The 20,944-nt window shown below is 37.0% G+C and overlaps 1 protein-coding gene across 1 annotated transcript; it reads right to left on the reverse strand.

Moving 5' to 3' along the window:
• Window positions 1-12,149: 12,149 nt before the first annotated feature.
• LOC104097454 (vesicle-associated protein 1-2-like) lies at window positions 12,150-19,342 on the reverse strand. Its single transcript, XM_009604013.4, has 8 exons — window positions 19,137-19,342; window positions 18,930-19,000; window positions 18,578-18,659; window positions 18,082-18,197; window positions 17,823-17,987; window positions 17,675-17,716; window positions 13,585-13,662; window positions 12,150-12,770 (listed from the first exon to the last, which is right to left on the reverse strand). The coding sequence occupies exons 1-8, from the start codon at window positions 19,192-19,194 to the stop codon at window positions 12,660-12,662; spliced, it is 723 nt and encodes a 240-aa protein (XP_009602308.1). The 5' UTR covers window positions 19,195-19,342; the 3' UTR covers window positions 12,150-12,659.
• Between the last annotated feature and the right edge of the window lie 1,602 nt (window positions 19,343-20,944).

The following is a 20,944-nucleotide window of genomic DNA, read 5'->3' on the forward strand; positions in this document are numbered from 1 at the left end:
TAGACAAAATTGAAGAAACTAAAGAAGAAACTAAGATTAAACTCATAATAGATGATTAAGGGAAGAAAATCTAATGTTAAAATGATAAACTATTACAAAGTTACCCAAAACAGTAAGGGAAAAAATGGCTATCTACTTTCAGGTGTTCAAACTTGACCTAAATTTGACAAAAAGATCTATTTATACCCAGCTGAAATTATCAGACAAAATATCTCTTGCGGAGGTTGTACGGCCGCACAATTCTGTGTGAAGTCCTCACTTTGAAGCTGGCTCGACAGGATGGACTTCTGTGGCCACACAATTCTGGGGTGCGGCCACACTTTTTCAAATTTTGCGGACCGCACATTTCTGAGTGCATCCGCACTCTTGGACTTGAGCTGGACATGGGAAATTTCTGCGAACCGCACATTTATGAGTGCGGGCGCACAATAATAGTACGGTCCACACTTCTTCAAGGACCCAAAACACCATCTCTCTAAACCTCGTCTTCTGCGGCCGCACAATAATTGTGCGGTCCGCACTTTGCGAAGGGAATTTGTTAGTGGTTCTTTATAGTCTGCGGCCGCACACAGTATTGTGCGGTCCGCACTTTGCCCTTTTCTGCTTTGTTTTTGTCCTTGTCCAATTTTACTCCTTCTTGAGTTTATTTTCATCTCTTTGGCTTATTTTTCAATATTCCTGCAAGAAAGCACATTTCATTAGTTCTCGAGAATACCTTTAAATATTTTTGATCTAAAACGAAAGTAAAAGAGTGCAAATAAGTTGTTAAAATCCCTACTTATCAAGCTCCAGTTCTAGTTTTTCCTTCAGCTTCAGGTTCTTATACAGTGTATTGTAATGCTTCTCGGATCGGTATTGGGTGTGTCTTGATGTAGGAGGGTAGAGTGATCGCTTATGCTTCACGTCCGTTTAAGCCTCATGAGAAGAACTACCTTATTCATGATTTGTAGTTGGATGCCATCGTTCATACATTGAAGATTTGGAGGCATTATCTCTATGGTGTGTCTTGTTAGGTATTTACGTATCATCGGATTCTTCAGCACTTGTTCAAATAAAAGGATCTAAATTTGAGGCAGCAGAGATGGTTGGAGCTTTTGAAGGACTATGATATCACTATTCTGTATCATACCTAGAAGGCCAATGTGGTGGCCGATGCCTTGAGTAGAAAGGCGGTGAGTATGGGTAGCCTTGTATTCATTCATGTTGGTGAGAGACCTCTTGCAGTTGATGTTCAGGCCTTGGCCAACCAGTTCGTGAGATTAAATGTTTCGGAGGCCAGCCGGGTTCTAGCTTGTGTGGTTTATCGGTCTTTCTTATATGATCGTGTCAGAGAGCGCCAGCATGATGATCCCCATTTGCTTGTCCTTAAGGACACGGTTCAGCACGGTGATGCCAGGGATGTTACTATTGGGGATGATGGGGTGTTAAGGATACAGGGTCGAATTTTGTGCCTATTGTAGATGGGCTCCGTGAGTTGATTCTTGAGGAGGAGCACAGTTCGTGGTATTCCATTCATCCAGGTGTCGCGAAGATGTATCAAGACTTGAGGCAGCACTATTGATGGAGGAGATGAAGAAGGATATAGTGGGGTTCGTAGCTCGGTGACTTAACTGTCAGCAGGTGAAGTATGGGCATCAGAGGCCGGGTGGATTGCTTCAGAGGCTAGAGATTCCAAAGTGGAAATGGGAACATATCACCATGGATTTTATAGTTGGTCTCCTATGGACTTCAAGGAAGTTTGATGCTATTTGGGTGATTGTGGATCGGCTGACCAAGTCCGCGCACTTCATTCCAGTTGGGACTACTTATTCTTTGGAGCGGTTGACTAAGGTTTATATCCGCGAGATTGTTCTACTTCACGGTGTGCCAGTATCCATCATTTCACATCAGGGCACGCAGTTTACATCACAGTTTTAGAGAGCCGTGCAGCGAGAGTTGGGCACCTAGGTTGAGTTGAGTACAACATTTCACCCTCAGATGGACGGACAGTCCGAGTGCACTATTCAAATATTTGAGGATATGTTACACATTTGTGTCAGAGATTTTGGCTGTTCTTGGGATCAATTTCTGCCGCTCGCGGAGTTTGCCTACAACAACAGCTACCAGTCGAGCATTCAGATGGCTCCGTATGAGGCTTTATATGGGAGACGGTGTCGATCTCCGGTGGGTTGGTTTGAGCCGGGTGAGGCTAGGCTATTGGGTACTGACTTGGTTCAGGATGCTTTAGACAAGGTTAAATTGATTCAGGATCGGCTTCGCACAGCGCAGTCCAGACAGAAGAGTTACACTGATAGGAAGGTTCGGGATGTTGCTTTCATGGTTTGGGGAGAAGGTACTGCTCAAGGGTTCACCCATGAAGGGTATTATGAGGTTCTGTAAGAAGGGAAAGTTGAGCCATCGGTATATTGAGTCATTTGAGATACTTCATAGGATCAGAGGGATGGCTTGCAAGCTTACCTTGCCATCTAGTTTGTCAAGTATGCATCCAGTATTTCATGTTTCTATGCTCCGGAAGTATGTCAACGATCCGTCTCATGTTTTGAATTTTAGCATGGTTCAGTTGGATGGTGATTTGACTTATGATATGGAGCCGGTGGCAATTTTGGATCGGCAGGATCGAAAGTTAAGGTCAAAGAATATAGCTTCAGTGAAGGTGCAGTGGAGAGGTCAGCCAGTTGAGGAGGCTACTTGGGAGACCGAGCGAGAGATACAGAGCAGATATCCACGCCTATTTAAGACTCCATGTACGTTTCTAGACTCGTTCGAGGACGAACGTTTGTTTAAGAGGGGGAGGATGTAACGACTCGGCCGGTCATTTTGAGAGTTTTAGCCTCGTTTCCCCATTTACTGTTCATTCCCTGCTTAATTGTGGTTATGTGACTTGTCGGGGCAGTTGGTTCGGGTCCGGAGAGGTTTCAGAATGAATTGAGATACTTAGTCTCAAGGTTGGAAGCTTAAGTTGAAAAGGTTAACCGAATGTTGACTTATGTGTAAATGACTCCGAATTAGAGTTATGATGGTTCTGTGAGCTCCGTTGGGTGATTTTGGACTTAGGAGCGTGTTTGAATTGTGATTTCGAGGTCTATAGTTGGATTAGGCTTGAAATGGCGAAAGTTGGAAATTTGGAAGTTTGACCGAGAGTGGACTTAGTGGTTAACTTGCTCGGATTAGGTTTTGGAGTTGGAGTAGGTCCGTGGTGTCATTTGTGACTTGTGTGAAAAATTTAAGGTCAATCGGACGTGATTTTATACGTTTCGGCATCGAATTTAGAAGTTGGAAGTTCAAAAGTTCATTAGGCTTGAATTGATACGCGATTCATGATTTTAGCGTTGTTTGATGTGATTGGAAATCTCGACTAAGTTCGTATCGTGTTGTAGGACTTGTTGGTATGTTTGTTTGAGCTCCCGGGGGCCTCGGGGGTGGCTCAGATCGAAATCAGATTGAATTTTGGAGTTTTGGAGGAGCTGGTATGGTAAGGTCTGGTGCAACCGCACCTGCGAGGGATTAGCCACAGGTATGGAAACGCAGAAGTGGCCATGGGGTCGCAGATGCGGTTCTGGGTGCATGGAAGTAGTTGCGCAGGTGCGAGGGAAAACTTCGCAACTGTGATCTCGCAGATGCGGGTGGCATGTCGCAGAAGCGAAAAAGGACTTGGGGAGGCTGGTCCGCAAAAGCGGATGGATTTGCACATAAGCGCACCCGCAGAAGCGGGATATGAGACCGCAGAAGCGGTTGGTCGGCATTAGTGACTTCCGCATATGCGAATGGTTGACCGCAAAAGCGGTGCCGCAGAAGTGGCTAAATGAATTGCAGAAGCGAAAAGGCTGGCCAGAACATTTAAATTCAAGGGTTCGCGAGTTTTCTTCATTTAGAACATTTCAAGCTCGGGATTAAGCGATTTGTGAGAGGATTTTCGAGGGGTTTCTTGAACTAAGTCACTTGTGTTCATTTTTAATCAATAATCTTGTCTCCCCATTGAATTTTCCACCTAGTTTGTGTGTATGTAAGGTGAAATTTGAGAATTTGAGGCTAGGGATTTGGAGAGTTTAAATTGGGAATTTGGGTGTTGATTTGGTGTTGAATTTTGGTAAATTTGGTATGGATGGACTCGTGGTTGAATGGGTTTCCGGGTTGTATGACGTTTATTGGACTCCAAGACGTGAGCCCGGGGGCCAACTTTTGAGTGGACTTTTGGACTTTAATTAAAAACTTAGTAATTTCATATGGAACTTATTCCTTTAACTCGTGTTAATTATATCAAACTATTTGTGGCTAGATTCGAGGCATTTAAAGGTCGATTTGTGAGGCAAGGGCGTGTTGGAGTAGAGATTTGTACGGTTTGAGGTAAGTAACACTTCTAAGTTTGGTTCTGAGGGTATGAAACCCCGAATTTTGCATTATGCGATTGGTGTTAAGGTGATGCATGTGCTAAGTGACGGGCATGTAGGCGTGTGACGTAAGAATTGTGACTTGGTTGATTCCATGGAACTGAATAGTTTTTAAATTTTGTTGTTACCCGTATTTTCACCATGTGCTAAATCTATTGAGTTGTCAGTCATGTTAGAAACCCTGCTTAGGTTATATGATGGTACTATTGGGACCCTAAGTGGTCGTTCTTTGCTGTAGAACTAATTGCTTAATATGTCAAGTTGTACTCAGTCACAGTTATAACTTGCATATTATGTCTTAGTCTCTATTGTCTTTACATATTATATCATATCATCATTGTGGGCTGATTATCATGATTTTGGTGAGCCTGAGAGACGGGAGAGGTTATTGACTGAGTGGGGCTGAGGGCCTATTATGAGTGATATTTATGGGATCAGATTGCACGCTGCAGCAGGCTTTATTGATTGATGCCAGGATTTGGCTTATTATAGCGCTTGGGCTGATCGGCCCCTCCAGAGTCTACATACTCACAGTGGGCGCAATGCTAGCAGTCATGACATTTGGGCTGGATCTACCCTATTTACTTGCATTTGGGATGGATCTGCCTGTTTACTTGCATTTGGGCTGGATCTGCCCTGTTTTATTTACATGTGGGATGGCTCTGCCCTGGGCTGGATCTGCCCTGTTATATGTTAAGTTTTGTTGTGAAGTCTGAAAGCATGTCTAAGTCCTTGTTGAAAGCATGTCTAAATTTCTTGTACCTTCACTTGTAGAATATAAATATCTGAGATATCATTGTTATATTTTTGTAACTTTTCGTACTGTTAAATGTTGAAAGTGGACCGTAATAATTGAACTTATCACTACTTTCAGTCAAAAGGTTAAATTTGTTACTTATTGAGTTGGTTGTACTCACACTACACCATGCACCTCCTGTGCATAGATCTAGGTGCTTCCGGTTTCGGCGGTTATTGATTTGCAGAGGCCAGACCTTCGGAGATCATCGAGGGATAGTTGTTTGGCGTTCGTAGACCTTGACTCTCCTCCCTTATCTTTCAGTTTATTTATTCCGTTTTTACTTCCAGACAATGTACTAGACCTTGTTAACTCGTAGATACTCATGTACTCGGTGACACTCCGTTTTTGGGAAGAATTATGTATTGAATTATGATTTCCTATCCTGTTTTAAGAGATTTTTCTTTATTTAAACTGTTTTAGTATCTTTCAAAGATTTAAAGTATTGGAAACATCTGAATAGTCGGCTTTCCTAGTACCATGATAGGCGCCATCACGACGGGTTGGTTTAGGGTCGTGACAAACACTTTCAACTCTATTGACTTATACGTATGCAAAAGAATTGTAAAATGTAAATCTATCATGAACCCGTTAACCCTAAATTATGAATACCGCTGCTATAATATATATAATTCTACTCACATAGAGATTATAATAACTTAGAGTAAACAAAAGAAAATGTTGACAATTACAAAATATCGAAATAAACCTTGTTGAGAACACCGAAAGGCCGAGCATTACATGCATGGAACAAAAGGAAAACCATAAAAAGAGAGGATATGGTGATTGGCATTTGAAAGAAACTTGAAGGACTGCAACGGAGAGACAAATCCTATACTTCTAAAACTAGGTAATGGCATTGGACTATATAAGCACTTGATAAATATCACTCTTGTACCTTAACTTTTTGACTTTCACTATTATACTATTAATTTATTCAAATGACCTGACAATAAGAAACGTATACATTACAAAATTAAATCGATAAAGCACTCGTTACCGCGCTCATGCCCACATCCCACGTAACACCATCTTTTTAACTAGACTTGCCATAAGAAAATTATATTATAATTCTAATTTAACATGTTGTATTGACTGTCTTATTTCAGTGGCGAGACTCAAGGAGGGGAAGGGGAGGTGAGGCTGGACTCGCTGGTCTATTCCTATGAGGGGGAGTTTTAAGTACTTTGGGTCTATTATTCATGGGATGGGGAGATTGATGAAGATGTTATACATCATATTGGTGCGGGATGGATGAAATGGAGACTCGCTTCCGATATTTTGTGTGACAAGAAGGTGCCACCGAAACTTAAGGGTAAGTTCTATAGAGTGGTGGTCGGACCAACGATGTTGTATGGGACTGAGTGTTGGCCAGTCAAGATCGCTCATGTCCAGAAAATGAAGATAGCAGAGATGAGGATGTTGAGATGGATATGCGGGCACACCAGGTTAGATAGGATTAGAAATGATGTTATTCGCGACAAGGTGGGTGTGGCCCCTATTGAGGACAAGATGCGGGAAGCGCGGCTTAGGTGGTTTGGTCATGTGAGGAGGAGGAGTACAGACGCCCCGGTGAGGAGGTGTGAGAGGTTGACATTGGAGGGCCTACGAAGAGGTAGAGGAAGGCCAAAGAAGAGGTAGGGAGAGATGATTAGGCAAGATATGGAGCAGCTTCAGCTGACCGAGGACGTAACTCTTGAAAGGAAGGTATGGATGTCGAGGATTAGAGTAGTAGAGTAGGTAGTCTAGAGTGTTCATAACAGTAATATTGGCATGCAGTCTCGCTTTATGTTGGTAGTAGATTTTTATGACTAACCGTTGTTTTCTTTCATTGTTGATCACCTTACTGTCTTGTTATTTTTATTCTGCTTTTATATGGCTTTTTGTATTGTCCCTTCTTGTCTAAATTTTTATTAATGTGGTGCTTATACTTTCTTGAGTCGAGGATCTATTGGAAACAGTCTCTCTATCCTCATAAGGTAGGGGTAAGGTCTGCGTACACACTACCCTCCTCAGACTCACGGTGTGGGATAATACTGTGTTGTGTATGTTGTAATTGTTGTTGTATTGACTATCTTATTTCATAAGTTATTGACTCTATTTTTTATAATTTCTTATAATTATTATTTTTGTATACTTTTAACATATAGAAGTTAAACTCTATACACTTGTAATTATCGTTAAATGAGATCGGAGACAATGGCGTTGACAAGCAGGTTCATACTAATGTGTCTTGTTAAAGCCAAGCATTCTCGGTGAGTCACCTACGTTGTCTTTGCGATAAGCCTTTTTTTGTTTTTGAAGTGCTATTAATAGTACTAGTAGTACGAATGTTAGCCAAATAAGTACCTAGTGGATGCTTTGCACATAATATAAAAATCGTGGAAATCCCACGATTATAAATGTAAATTTATTGCAACTTGCAAAAGTGATCTCTTTGAGTGAATGGATGAATATGTTGGAACTGTTAATGAAGATCCAAGAAATAGAAAGCCATTTTTGTTGATTTGGACTGCGAGCTTCGATGGGGTGAATTTGTCTCCTCAATGCTCATTTCCGCCAAATGCATATTGGAACCTTTGTAGTTTAATGTCTAGTGGAACCTTATACAGTTCGAGCTACTTGTTTTATCTTTTGCTTATGCAATGCTTAGTGGAAGCTTATACAATTCGTGCTACTTGTTCTATTACTTTTTGCGACAAACATGCCGCTTTAAAATGCTCTTCTTCTAAAGTATTTTGAAAAGGCCAAAGATAAAATTGGAAACAAAAATTATCCAAATTTATACAGTGTAAACAAAACACATGTTTTATTCCCCATATTATAATCCCATTTTTAATCCAATAAACAAAACATCACCAAAAAAGTATATTCACTAAATAATCATGTCATTTTTTAATCCATGTATTATATTTCACTCATTACATTCCCAATATAACTTATTCCCAAACTAACAACCCTTAAGCTTATTTACATCGCTTTATCCAACTTAACATTTCGTTTATTACCACATTGTGAATAAAATATTTAAAATATCAAATTTTGCTGCCTCAATAAAGAAAAGAACATTGCAATGAGATTTACTTGAATATGACAAAGGAATTAACAAAATTTATTTTAAACAGTTTCTTACTTTAAAATCAGTGCTGAAGAACTTACTATTAACAACTACGTACCTAAATTCTCATATACAACTTTTATACAGCAGTAATGGATTGGCAGATTTCCAGCGCAGATGTTGCTCAATTCCTCAATGTGAGACAATGCAAACATGTCTTCTTTGAGGGAGAAGTAGCCCAGCATTTATGGATCTTCTTTATTGGTTCTTTTTTGGGGATCCAACACCAAGGAATATCCTACAGAAGAATTCAACAAAACGGTGGAGCCTGGACACCAGAAACAAGGCACATAGTTGACTACTACAGGTCATGCCAGTAATCATATGCTGAGAAATTTGGAAGGAGTCATGTGCCTATAAATATGGTGAGCAACAAATACTCTCAGTTCAGAAGATGAAGCATCAGACTTTTTAGAATATGAAGGCTGCTATGGATATAGCCTTCACCTCATGTGAAGTTCCTATTTCATGGCCAGAATGGTGTGGTTAAGTAGAAAGTCTTTAAAACTATTCCTAGGTGGAAACTTGTCTGCTGAAATAAACCACCTCATGGAGCTGTGAGAATAAATACTGACGGTAGTTTCTTGGCAAATAGCAGAAGCAGAGGAATAGGGGGCATAATCAGAGATGAGAGAGGAGACCTGATCATGGCTTTTTCAGCACCTATTGTTTGCAGTAGCAATAACGAAGCGGAAGCTCTTTCTGCAAAATTTAGAGTTGAATGGTGTGCACAACAACGCATTTCATGGCTGGTTGGTGTTAGATTCTCTTCTCATCACCAATATGTTGACAGGAATCACTAAGGAGAATTTCAAACTGAAGTATATGATAGATTATATTAATCAGCTTTTGATTCAGATGAATGGTCAGACAATGCATTGCTATAGAGAAGCTAACCAGGTGGCCGATGTCTTGGCTAAACAGGCTTCAACAAACAATGAGTCCACACTCCTATTTCAACATCAAGATCTACCTAGAATGGCAAAGGGACCTAACCATCTCCCTCGCATTAGACTGAGATATGACAAAGCTAAACTTCTTTGTATGTTGATTCTATAGAGGAAGCTTTAGATATGTAGATTTTGTCTAGGAGCTCATACAAATGTACAATCTTAAGCTGTTTTGAAGCCTTTTTGAGGATCCAACTATATTGAAGGAGGTCAGGCCAAGCCCCCCTCAATTGTGTGATCCTTTTCCTTAGTATATCCTCACCCAAAGCTCTTATGGGTGTGATTAAAAAATAAAAATTATACAGCCATTGCCGATACACACTGCAGTCCCATATTAAATTCGACAAAAATACAACAACCACCTAGTAAAATCCCAGGGTTTAGGGAAGCTAGTGTGTATGTAGGCCTTACTCCTACTCCGAAAGAGTAGAGAGACTGTTTCCAATAGACCATCGGCTCAAAAAGACGAAAAGAGACAGCAGATCAGTAACAGCAATAGAATCCAGAAAGATCATATTATATTATAAGAATGAAAACTTTTAGGTGAAGTTAGTTTACTATAATAACCTTCAAAAACTAAATGACCAAATTGTCCTCTGCCTAAAATTAAAATTACCTCTTATTAAATTATATTTTGTACTTAATGCCCTGTAAAAAATTCATAACATTAATGAAAGAAATAATACCAATATTAGGCGTTACCGTACACTTTTTAGCCGTTATTGTACACTTTTTACCGATACTATTACAGTTCCTTTATATTATTTCCTTCTTCTATTCAATTTTCTCTCCTCTTTAAAATCCTATATCACATAAAGTTTCAGTTATAACACTTTTATATTCTTTCGGTTACAACTTCTTGTATTCGTCACTTAATTATGGAATTTAAAAGGATTCTTCACCATTAAATTTTAAATATTGTACCACTATATAAATAGACAGACCATATGCATTCACCATCTTGCTTCCATTGTGACCAAATTTCAAATACTGTGTAGTGCGAATGAAGAGAAATAGGTTAGATGCATAGATTGAATAAGGTCAGAGAACAAGGCATTAACAACCAACACTCTTTTGTAATTTCATGGCATCATCAATACTACTACTACTATCTTATCAAATAGTATTTCATTAGCATCATATAATATTATATCAATAATTCTTTCTTCACTCATAAAGTCATCAAGCACGGTCACATGGCATAATAAAAGGTTTCCCCAGGCTTTCTCTGAGGAGTTTAAAATTTCTTATCATGGGATGAAGCAAGAAAAAGAAAGGAAGCAGTGATCAGAAACTTATTAAAGTTTTGGCCGGAAGCTGTAACCAATTTGAATACTTTTGCAATTTGAACTCTTGTAGTGTAGTTTTTCTCTCTGTCCTCCCTCACTTTTCCTTTCGAAGCACTTTAAATTTATAGGAAAATCATTATGAGAGTGTTTTTGAAAAAACTCTTATTTATGTGGAGGAATGAAAAAAGGAAAATTAAAACAAACAAAGTGGAAAAGGAAAAAGAAAGTGAAAAATTATTACAAGAAAGAAAGAAAGAAAGAAAGAAAAGAAAAGAAAAGAAAAGGAGATGAAAACAAACAATGTGGAAAAGGAAAAAGATAGCGAAAAATTACAAGACAAAGAAAGAAAAAGGAAAGGAAATGAAAACAAACAATGTGGAAAAGGAAAAAGAAAGGAAAGATTCGATATACGTGTGAATGTTATTTTCTTCTTCTATCCTCTCTACTTGTTTCATTGAAGTACTTCAAAATTAAAGGAGAAATGATAAGCGTGCTATAGCAAAAAAATAATTTTAAAGAATTTTGCATAAAATTACAAGGAAATTAAATGCAAAATATAGGTATAATGTGGGGAGTAACCGTGGCGGGAAAAAAATAAAAACAAAATGGAAAAGAAAAATTACAAGAAAAGGAAAGAAAAGATTCATATAAAGATTCGACCAAAAATTAATTTGCAAAGAATAATTCATTTAGTTTGTTCTATGTATAGAGTCGGCCAAAATGAGAGCTTTGAGTTACTCGAAATTCTCTATCTTTAACTACTTTTTCTTTTATCTAATTTTTTAAAAATAGAACAGAGCACGGAAAAGAAAACGTTAAATACAAAAATTAAATATACAAAAAAATATCTATATATTATAATAAATAAAGATATATATATTTAGTAAACTTCTTCACATTTTTTATTTATACATTGTAAGCCTTTTTACTTTTTAATTGAACACCTTTTAGTGTTTCACTGATAATAGAATAGTTGTACTGTCTTTCAGATACTCTACAGTGTTACTGTATAAAAGTGTACGAGAAGAGTTTCTATGTCGAACATTACTATATTTGGTAAATTTTCTTTTCTCATGAAAGATCATTGTTCTTTTAATTTGGTCTACTTGCTCAGCATATGAAATATAAGGCATGTATAATTTTCTTTGATATTGGTTGAGTGTCTTCGTCTTTTCTGAATTGCTTTTGAAAATATATTCAAGTTAAATTGTTGTGTTTGAGTTATTATATTATTTAGAGAGCACAAAACTATTGTCCCAGACTGGTGTATGATTCTTTAAGTTCTTTTTAGCTTCTTGCTTCTTACTTATAATAGTATAATTCGTTTTAATATTTTACACTTCCTCTACGAATTAGCTATCCAACCATGTGGATCATAATTAAGAAAATGTTCGCAATAAAAATCCAATAAACTTGCTGAAGCAGAAAGCAAATGTGAAAAGTTTGAAGAGAAAGCTAAGATTTTAAAGCTACGAAAGGAACATGAAAGATGGAAAAATTATAACATGAAAATTTTTGCATTGCTACCCAAATAATCAAAACACTCTTGCACCGAACACACGTGCGTTTCCAAAAACTAGTAATACAAGTAACGTAAGAACTAGCAAATAGAAGGAAAAGCAGTAGCCAACACTGGTATATTAATACAAAAACCAAAATTTCAACCAAACATCAAACTAGTAGTACGAACTTTTGCACTGAAATTATTTCTAGTAATATGGTTAATCAAACAACCCCAAAAAATACAGAGAGATGCAAACAAGATTAAATCTAAAAACAAGAAATAAGGTTTCCAAGGGTAACCAAGGAAAATAGTTGAAGCAATCCAAGTAAATCCTCCATGCCATTAAGATCACTCAACTACAATCACTTATCAGTATTTCCAACACTTCGTTGCAGCCATAACTTAGGAAGTACACAATGTTTTCTCAAATTGCCAAAAGGAGGATATTGAAATAGTAGGCCAGATGATGATAGCTCTTGAAGCTCAAGGCCATTACAAAGCCAGTGAAAATGACTTGTACAAAAGTCATGTCAACCAGACAACTAATAGACTTTAGATTCTGAAGTTTTTCAGACAGTTGGAGCATTGAGAATATAGCAAGGTTGTCTAAATGATTATGTCTTTTTGAGAAGATAGCCCAGAAGGATGCCCAGCAATCCAATAATGAGAACATATATAGTTGGGATCCCACCACGATTTCTGTTACGTTCTCGTCTCAAGAGCTCCTGCATATGACAAAGTTCATGAAGTTACAACAACAACAACAACAATCTCAGTATAGTCCCACAAGTAAGGTCTGGGGACAAAGTTCATGAAGTTCAAGAATAAAATTCAGAAGGCCACATTTTAGCTTCTTGCCGTGACAGAGTAGGCAAAATCCCCTCTTTTATGTGTCATTAATTTCAATATGAATTGAGTTTTTAACTTGAAATTAGAAAACTGAACCAGCCTGACCCTTCTTTTTGAAATACTAAAGATAATAAGTAGCTAATTGAGCATTCACGAAAAGTAAGCAAGTGTTGATGATTAACCAATTCATCAGGAAACTAACATAAATGGGTTAGGCAAAAGCCTAACCTAGAATGTCGGGCTGACGAGTTCATTTTACTCATGCAAACAGCAATGATATACATTCCTAATTATCTCTTTTTCTCATGCTACCAAAGCATATTAAGCTAACCATAGCCTTTCACTCTCATCTGTATTCCAATTGAAGGAAGAAGGATGTGTTTTTCATACTTATATTTTTGAGAAGATGTGTATTTCATACTTATCAATCTCTCCTCGCGAACCAACCAGTAAACGTAGTTTATGCCCTTTTCTTTTTTATCATATTATGTAATTGAGTTTAACACTTTTCTCCAATACAATCTAAGTCTCTAGCTTTAGAAAGTATTGAAAGATCATGTGAAATTGTCAATGGGCCCTGTAAGCAGTAGTGAGAAGTACACAATTTTCTGAGAAGAGAGAAAGCAAGTCGTAAAATATATTTATACATTTCAATCTCAAAAAAAAAAATTTGTACATTAGAACCCTTACCAATTCTTGCTGAAACTTGTTATTTTGCTGTATAACAGAAATTTTCTCTTCTGTCAGCTTCGAAATTAGTGCCTTTGTCTGCAAACAAGATAAAGAGCCCTCAACCTACATTCTTAATAACTAAACCACACAAATGGAGGAATGGAGAATTAAAACTATCGAAGGTTTGGTTAAATTGGTAAACTTTTAACATTGAGACCAGCTTTATATGAAACAAGTATTCAATAAGATAAGCATCGTGAAAATACTGAAGAAGAAAATACTACTCCCTCCGTTCCACCGTTCCAATTTATGTGAACCTGTTTGACCGAGCACGAAGTTTAAGAAAAAATAAAGACTTTTGAAATTTGTGGTCCTAAACAAGTCAAAAAGGGGTCCAGAGTATTTGTGTGGTTATAAAAGCTTCTCATTAAGGGTAAAATTGGAAGTTTAAGCTAAATTGTTTCCAAATTTAGAAAGGGGTCATTCTTTTTGGAACGGACCAAATAGGAAATAGTTCACATAAACTGGAACGGAGGAAGTAGTACATCATGAAGCGACAAGCTATCATCAGTTGATGAAGAAAAGAAATTAACTATAGGTATAGCATTAAAAGTTCAATGAAGTCAACCAAATAAAGTTTGGAACAGAACAATCACTAAATACACTTGTATAAGCCTAGACGGTGACTAAACTCCGAAAAGGAAAAAGATTAACAAATAGTTTAACATACACGCAAGTACAGTTTACTATACGAAAAGCAGCACAGGACAATTCCACTCAAGAACTTCTAACAACACTCGAAGATTGACAGCTTTTCTCCTAGTAATATCTCATGCTTTCAGCATCTAAACTCATTGATTGTGGTCGAAGTTAAAACCAAACCACATAAGATACAGAGCACCAGACCTATATCTTGAAGGATGAGAGAATAGTAAATATCCAACTGCATCAGAAAATAAGGCATGTCTCCCATTGTACTGCTCATGAGAATAAATGTCAAAAATTGGAAAGATCGCCCGAAAACAAAAGGTAATAGAGAGCGGATTGAAATGGAATAGAAAATCATCTACAACCTGGTGAAAAAATATTTTACTCTCAACAGAGATATACTTCTGCTGGACTTTGTACAAAAATGAAAAATGGAGACAATATGCTATGTCGTGACAAGCAAATAAACAATGCCACATTAGTATACTACTCTAAGCACAGGAATTGGTCAATGCAACATGAATGAGAATATCATGTCCTAATTCTTCTGCAAAGAAAGGATCCAACGGCATTCTTTTAATAAGAATGTTTAAATACGGATTGTAGTACAACTATTGCATAACATGCCATCTTACAATAGTTTGAAATACAAGGGCTTCATAAAATTTTCAACATAAAATGCTCCATTTCGCAATTGTCTTGGTAGATTTGGTGGAAGAATGAGGTAATTAGGGAGACATGTTCCCTGCTATCTGTTTTATGAGCAGTAGATAGAGCAACATCACATCCAGCATCGTCAAAATATAAAGAGATGGGAGGAATAGTTTCCTGTCAGCTTTCCTCGTACATATACATTTCTTTGAACATCTCTCTCTCTCTCCTCTTTTTTTCTTTTTTGATACATGAACAACTATGTCTCAATCCCAAACTAGTTTGGCTTCGGCTATATGAATTCTCTACATCATTCAGCTCCATTTTAGCCCCTTTCAACTTTTGCTTCTTATATAAGTAGTTTATTTAAAAAGAAAAAATGAACTATATAGTTAGTACCCATACTGTCCCAATTTAAGTGTCTTCTTTGTCTGGAAACATTATTAAGACAAAAGGATGAAGAATAAATGCACCAGTACTGTAACAGGAAAAAGTCATGGGAAAGATTGAAGCTGGGTATGAAATCACAAGGAACTATGCACAAGATTATTAACAAAATCGACACATCTAAGATCAACAAGCTTCACCAGGAAACTTCTTCACTGACTGGGTAGAATGAACCAAGGCAGAATAAAGAATAGTATGAAGAAGCTATGAGCCTACAACAATTCCACCAAGGATAATCTTCATTAATAGAAGGTTCATTAATCAACTACTACTATTAGAAGACTGTCTATATGAGAATTAAAAAAGGTACTCTTATTGATTCTTCTTTCAAAAAGCAATTATAACAGCTAATCCTCCCCAAATGGTTTAGCATCCTTCCACCAACTACAGTACTTTCATGGTTCCACCTCATTGTAATGCCACTCCGATATGCGAGATTTCAATTAACCATAACCGAACAGGATTTAAGTAAATGTCACTTTATATTCCAGATTTGAAGTGAACATACTATACAAAACCAAATGGGATTTCAATGGCTCAAATGTTTGGAAGGTAAATCTGTTTTGCTGTTAACAATAAAATCAGTATTTTTGGAAATTATGGCCTGTACAGTGTGTTTACATGGGCATGGTCAAAAGAAAACGGAAATCAAAGTCATAATCTTCCACGAAATGAAAACGGCAGAGCATATGTGATGTCAGATTTTCCCATTAGCATTCTGGCTAAACAATCAGAAAACCTGGCTGGAGCTAATAGAACCTTGCAACAACAGACAAAACTAATAGCTTCAAATATAAAATAGAATTTGTTCCTGGATAACAGTAACTAAGGGTATTCATATTTTTGGAGTCAATCTTTACCTAAAAGGATAAAATAAATATATTGGTTTCTTGGTTTTCCTTTGTCACATGAAATACAAATTCAATCCATTCAATCTATTGGAGTTACGGATAAATTTCCAATAAGTCTACACATGTTTAGCAGGAATTAAACAAATGATCTAATGAAACATCCCTAAGTGAGGAATTTTCTGTGATAACCTATGTTGCTCGGACTCTCCGAAAATGTTGCCGGGTGCGTGTCGGATCCTCTAAAAATAGTGTAATTTTGGAGGATCCGACACGGGTGAGGCATCATTTTGGAGAGTCCGTGCAACATAGGTGATAACAGAGTAATTAATACACTTTCATTGATCTAACAACAATCTTACGCTCATATATGATTATCAAAAATTAATACTCCCTCTATTTCAATTTATGTGAACCTATTTCCTTTTTAGTTAGTTTCAAAAAGAATGAACCCATTCCTAATAAGGAAAGTCTTTAATTTTAGATCTAATATTACCCTTAATGAGAAGCTTTCTTAGCTACACAAATGATATGGCATGTTTAAGACCACAAATTTCAAAAATCTTCATTTCTTTCTTAAACTTTGTGCCCTGTAGTCAATTAGGTTCACATAAATTGAAATGAAAGAAATAATTAAAAGAAACAAATATGGGACTCCTACGATATTCAACATAGAATACATAACTCAAAATGAAACTTAAACAATGTTGTGCTATGTTTTTTTGTTTAAATTGCCGATAAAACTCAATCTCAAAATTGGAAACAAAAAGCCATGGATGCTAGTTATGCCTAAAAAGCACGAGTACTAGAATCATGAACAGTGTCTCCTATTCATCAAACTATTTATGCTATTTGACCTTTAATCCCATAGCAAACCGAATAACGTCGGGTTTCTCAATCTAATACCATGCAGTACCAAACTAGGAACATATGTATTGGTTTATTAAATCAGTTGAGTTGGCTCTTCGGGTTTTTTCCATCGAACAACCTGCGGTTTTAAGCATGCCATGACATTTTTGCGGCTATAAAAGCATATTATTAGGTAAAATGAAAAACTTAAAGTTAATTGTTTCCAAAAAAAGAAAGATGACATTCTTTTAGACGCACTAATAAGGAAATAGCACCACATAAAAAGGAACAGACGTAATAGTTGTTGTCCGAGTGTCAATTTCACAAAAGAAACCCAACAGTTATACTTGGGGATATGCCATGTCTATTTTCTAATCATATTGGAGCTTTAACTTTCAATATGTCAATTTACATTCTGTCACGGTACTAAACCAACAGATACTGTTAAGCACTGCAGGAACAGCAGTAAAAAGGAAAACATAGAGAGACAATTACATGATATTCTGTGGTTTCTGATACTAGAATGTTATCATTCATGTTGAATTCTATATACAGCTAACGCTGATACTAACGCTAGCCAACAAATAATTAAAAGTGAAGATTACCTCCGACGAGCTGTCTTGCTGCTCAATATATGCCCTTGAAATCTGTAGCCAAAGTATCCAGGCATTTTAAATTCCAATCGAGGTCTGCTTTCCAAAAGGACACATTTTTATCTTTAATGACATTAAGACAAGACGTCTAAAAACTCACATTATTAAAATCGGATGTATTTAGAGCTCCATTTTCAGATACTGAGGCCCTAGGAGAGGAACCTTCCTCGGAACCCTCCTGCACAGGCGATGGTGGTTGTTGAGGTGGAACGTAAACGACTCTCAACTTACAATCCTCCACATGATTCCCCTCCTCCTTATTGAACTAAAACCAAAAAGTGCATATAAACCATGCTAGTTCTCATGAATATGGCAAAGAAGGCCGCAAGTTATTCATAACAACAACTTATAAGTGTTACCATCTCAGGAGTAATGTCCTTTGCAGTAGCGCCAGGGCTTGCAACAACACTTTGAAGCAGGAACTTATCCTTGCATTGCATGTCTGCTGGAGCCTCCTTCTGCGCTTGCATTGTAACTGAACCACAAATGATTAAAAAAAGAAGAAAAAAAGAATTACTCTTTCCATTATTTGACAAGAAGCTTTAATAGTTAAACTTACTTATAGGTTCCCTCTTCCGTTCCAGTTCATGTGATCCGATTTCCTTTTAGTATGTTCAAAAAGAATGACGTCTTTCTTAGTCTAAAAAAATTTCAACTTACACTTCCCATTTTATTCTTAATGACAAGATTTTATAACTACACAAACGTTATAGCAGTATATTTAGACCACAAACTTCAAAAGTCTTATAGCCACACAAATGTTTGAATAGTTTAATGCATTTAAATTCGCGAACTTGAATATAAATGAAATGGTGTGAAAATTTCGAAATGTCCCAAAAAAGCATAATGAGAGACCTGTGACATCGCTGGCAGAGTGAGGCATGACAACTCCAGTATTGGGCCTTACACAATACTTCTTTGGATTCGTCGTCTTCACCTAAAAAGGAAACATTCCAACCTTCAATAGTTCATTAAGAGTTTAAGTTATGTATATTGGCGGTGTAAATAATATTTATACTATTAGGTGACTTAAAAGGAACTGCAAGTAACCCTATTTGATAAGCATTGATTGATAATCTAGAATAAATGCTAATCACATGCCATAACAGGTTAAATTACACTAGTATTTTCACTGTCAGTCATATAACTTAAATTCTTTCGAAAACAATAAAAGTGCTAACCACACCTTCAAAATTAGAAAAGTTACCTTGAAAGCAACATAGTTATCGGACTTGTTTGTCAACTGTATAGAGCATGAGATCTGCTTCTTCAATTCAACTATCGAAAAGAGCAGAAAACACACATAAAAAGTAAATTAAATTAAAAAGAGAAAAAGCATAACACGGATCTGACAAGTGAAAAAAATGGAAATGTTTCTAGAAGTTTCTAATTTGAACAAAGTAGAGAAGTTTACAGGGAAACTGAAGCTCAAGAGTCTCGATTTGAAGTAGCTCTCCACTGCTGTTACTCATTCCGACGCGATTTGCTAATCGGTCGGAGAAGCGATTTCCCGGTGGCGTAAGTTGAATTTAAAAATGATTTCGACGGCGAGGATCTCGCAGATTAAGGGAAATTAGATATTGGGGGGAGGGGGGGTCGAAATTTTGGGAAATTTGAGTTGGAGAGAGAGGAGGGGGTGGGGGTGGAGTGATGGGTGCCATTGCGAGTAAGCAAAACGACGGTGAGACTGTCGTTTGTCTGGGTTTGATGAGGTACGTTAACTGCAGCGACCGTTTTCTTGTTTGGTGACGCACTTCGCTTGTTTATACATAAAAATTTGAAAATAAAGGTACTATTTGTTATAAAATTATTATATTATGAATTTTTATTTAGTACTTCGTTATAAATAAGCTTCCTGAAGAAGCAATTTCATATGGGACTCTGTCGTAAATATGTTTATCTATTTAGTACTCTATAGTACTCTGTTATGGATAAATATTACCCCGATAGAAGATTATCTATATCTGGTACAATAGGCTAATCCTTTCGATACTCCGTTATGGATAAATATTACCCCCGGTAGAAGATTATCTATATCTGGTACAATAGCAGCTTGCAGTAGTAGCTTACACAGCAGCTTCCTTTATTCTATAAATAGAGGAGATTTACTGAACATCAGTTTCTCTCTATACTTGTCTTTACTTTACAGTCTTTATTTTATAACACGTTATCCACACGAGACTCTGCTATCTCGAGCAAATACTTTAAAAATATCAGAGGTACGAACTTTTTTTTTCTAAATAATGTCAAATCTTTCTAAACTTGAATTTGTAGCCTTAGAGATATCGGGCAAACGCTACATGTCTTGGGTACTTTATGCTGAAATTCATCTTGATGCGATGGGTCTGGCAGACACCATCAAGGACAAAAATCAAGCATCAAACTAAGACCGTGCCAAAGCAATGATATTCCTACGACATCACCTTGATGAAGGCTTGAAAATGGAATATCTCATTGTTAAAGATCCAGTCATACTGTAGAATAATTTGAAAAATAGATATGACCACCTAAAGATGGTCATTCTTCCACAGGCACGTTATGATTGGACTCATCTAAGACTACAAAATTTTAAATCTATCAGTGAGTATAATTCTGATATGTTCAGAAATATTTCCCAATTAAAATTATATGGTGATAATATTACTGATCATGATATGTTGGTGAAAACTTTCACCACTTTTCATGCCTCGAATATGCTCCTGCAGCAGCAATATCGAGAGATGGGATTCAAAACATATTCTGAACTTATCTCACATCTTCTTATAGCCGAACAACATAATGGGCTATTAATGAAAAATCATGAAAGCCGACCTACTGGTTCTTATTCATTCCCTGAAGTGAATGAGACGAACTTCCACCAAGCTAAGCGTGAAAGAGGTCGTGGCCCAAGTCGTGGTCATGGTCGTGGTCGGGGAAGAAACTCTAATCATGGTAATAATAATGCACCAAAGAACCCTCCTCACCACCAGCAGTGGAAAAGGAAGAAACAAAAGCATAAAGCGGTGTAAGCAACAAATGCAGAAAATGCTTGCTATAGATGTGGAGAAAAAGGGCACTGGTCACGTACTTGTCGTACGCCAAAGCACCTGGTTGAGCTTTATCAAACCTCCCTAAAGAAGACAGAAAAAAATGCTGAAGCAAATTTTATTTCTGAAGATAATTTAGACTTCATGCATTTGGATGTAGCTGATTACTTTGCACTCCCAGAAGGACAAACAAGTC

Source organism: Nicotiana tomentosiformis, chromosome 8, assembly GCF_000390325.3.
Source record: "Nicotiana tomentosiformis chromosome 8, ASM39032v3, whole genome shotgun sequence".
Classification (NCBI taxonomy): Eukaryota; Viridiplantae; Streptophyta; class Magnoliopsida; order Solanales; family Solanaceae; genus Nicotiana; species Nicotiana tomentosiformis.

Excerpts from the sequence above, each read along its gene's own strand:
- LOC104097454 (XM_009604013.4), bottom strand. The coding sequence starts at position 19,194 with ATGAGTAACAGCAGTGGAGAGCTACTTCAAATCGAGACTCTTGAGCTT. Across the intron at positions 18,660-18,929 it reads ATAACTATGTTGCTTTCAAG|GTGAAGACGACGAATCCAAA; the intron begins GTAACTTTTCTA and ends TTTCCTTTTTAG. Across the intron at positions 18,198-18,577 it reads CTCTGCCAGCGATGTCACAG|TTACAATGCAAGCGCAGAAG; the intron begins GTCTCTCATTAT and ends TTTGTGGTTCAG.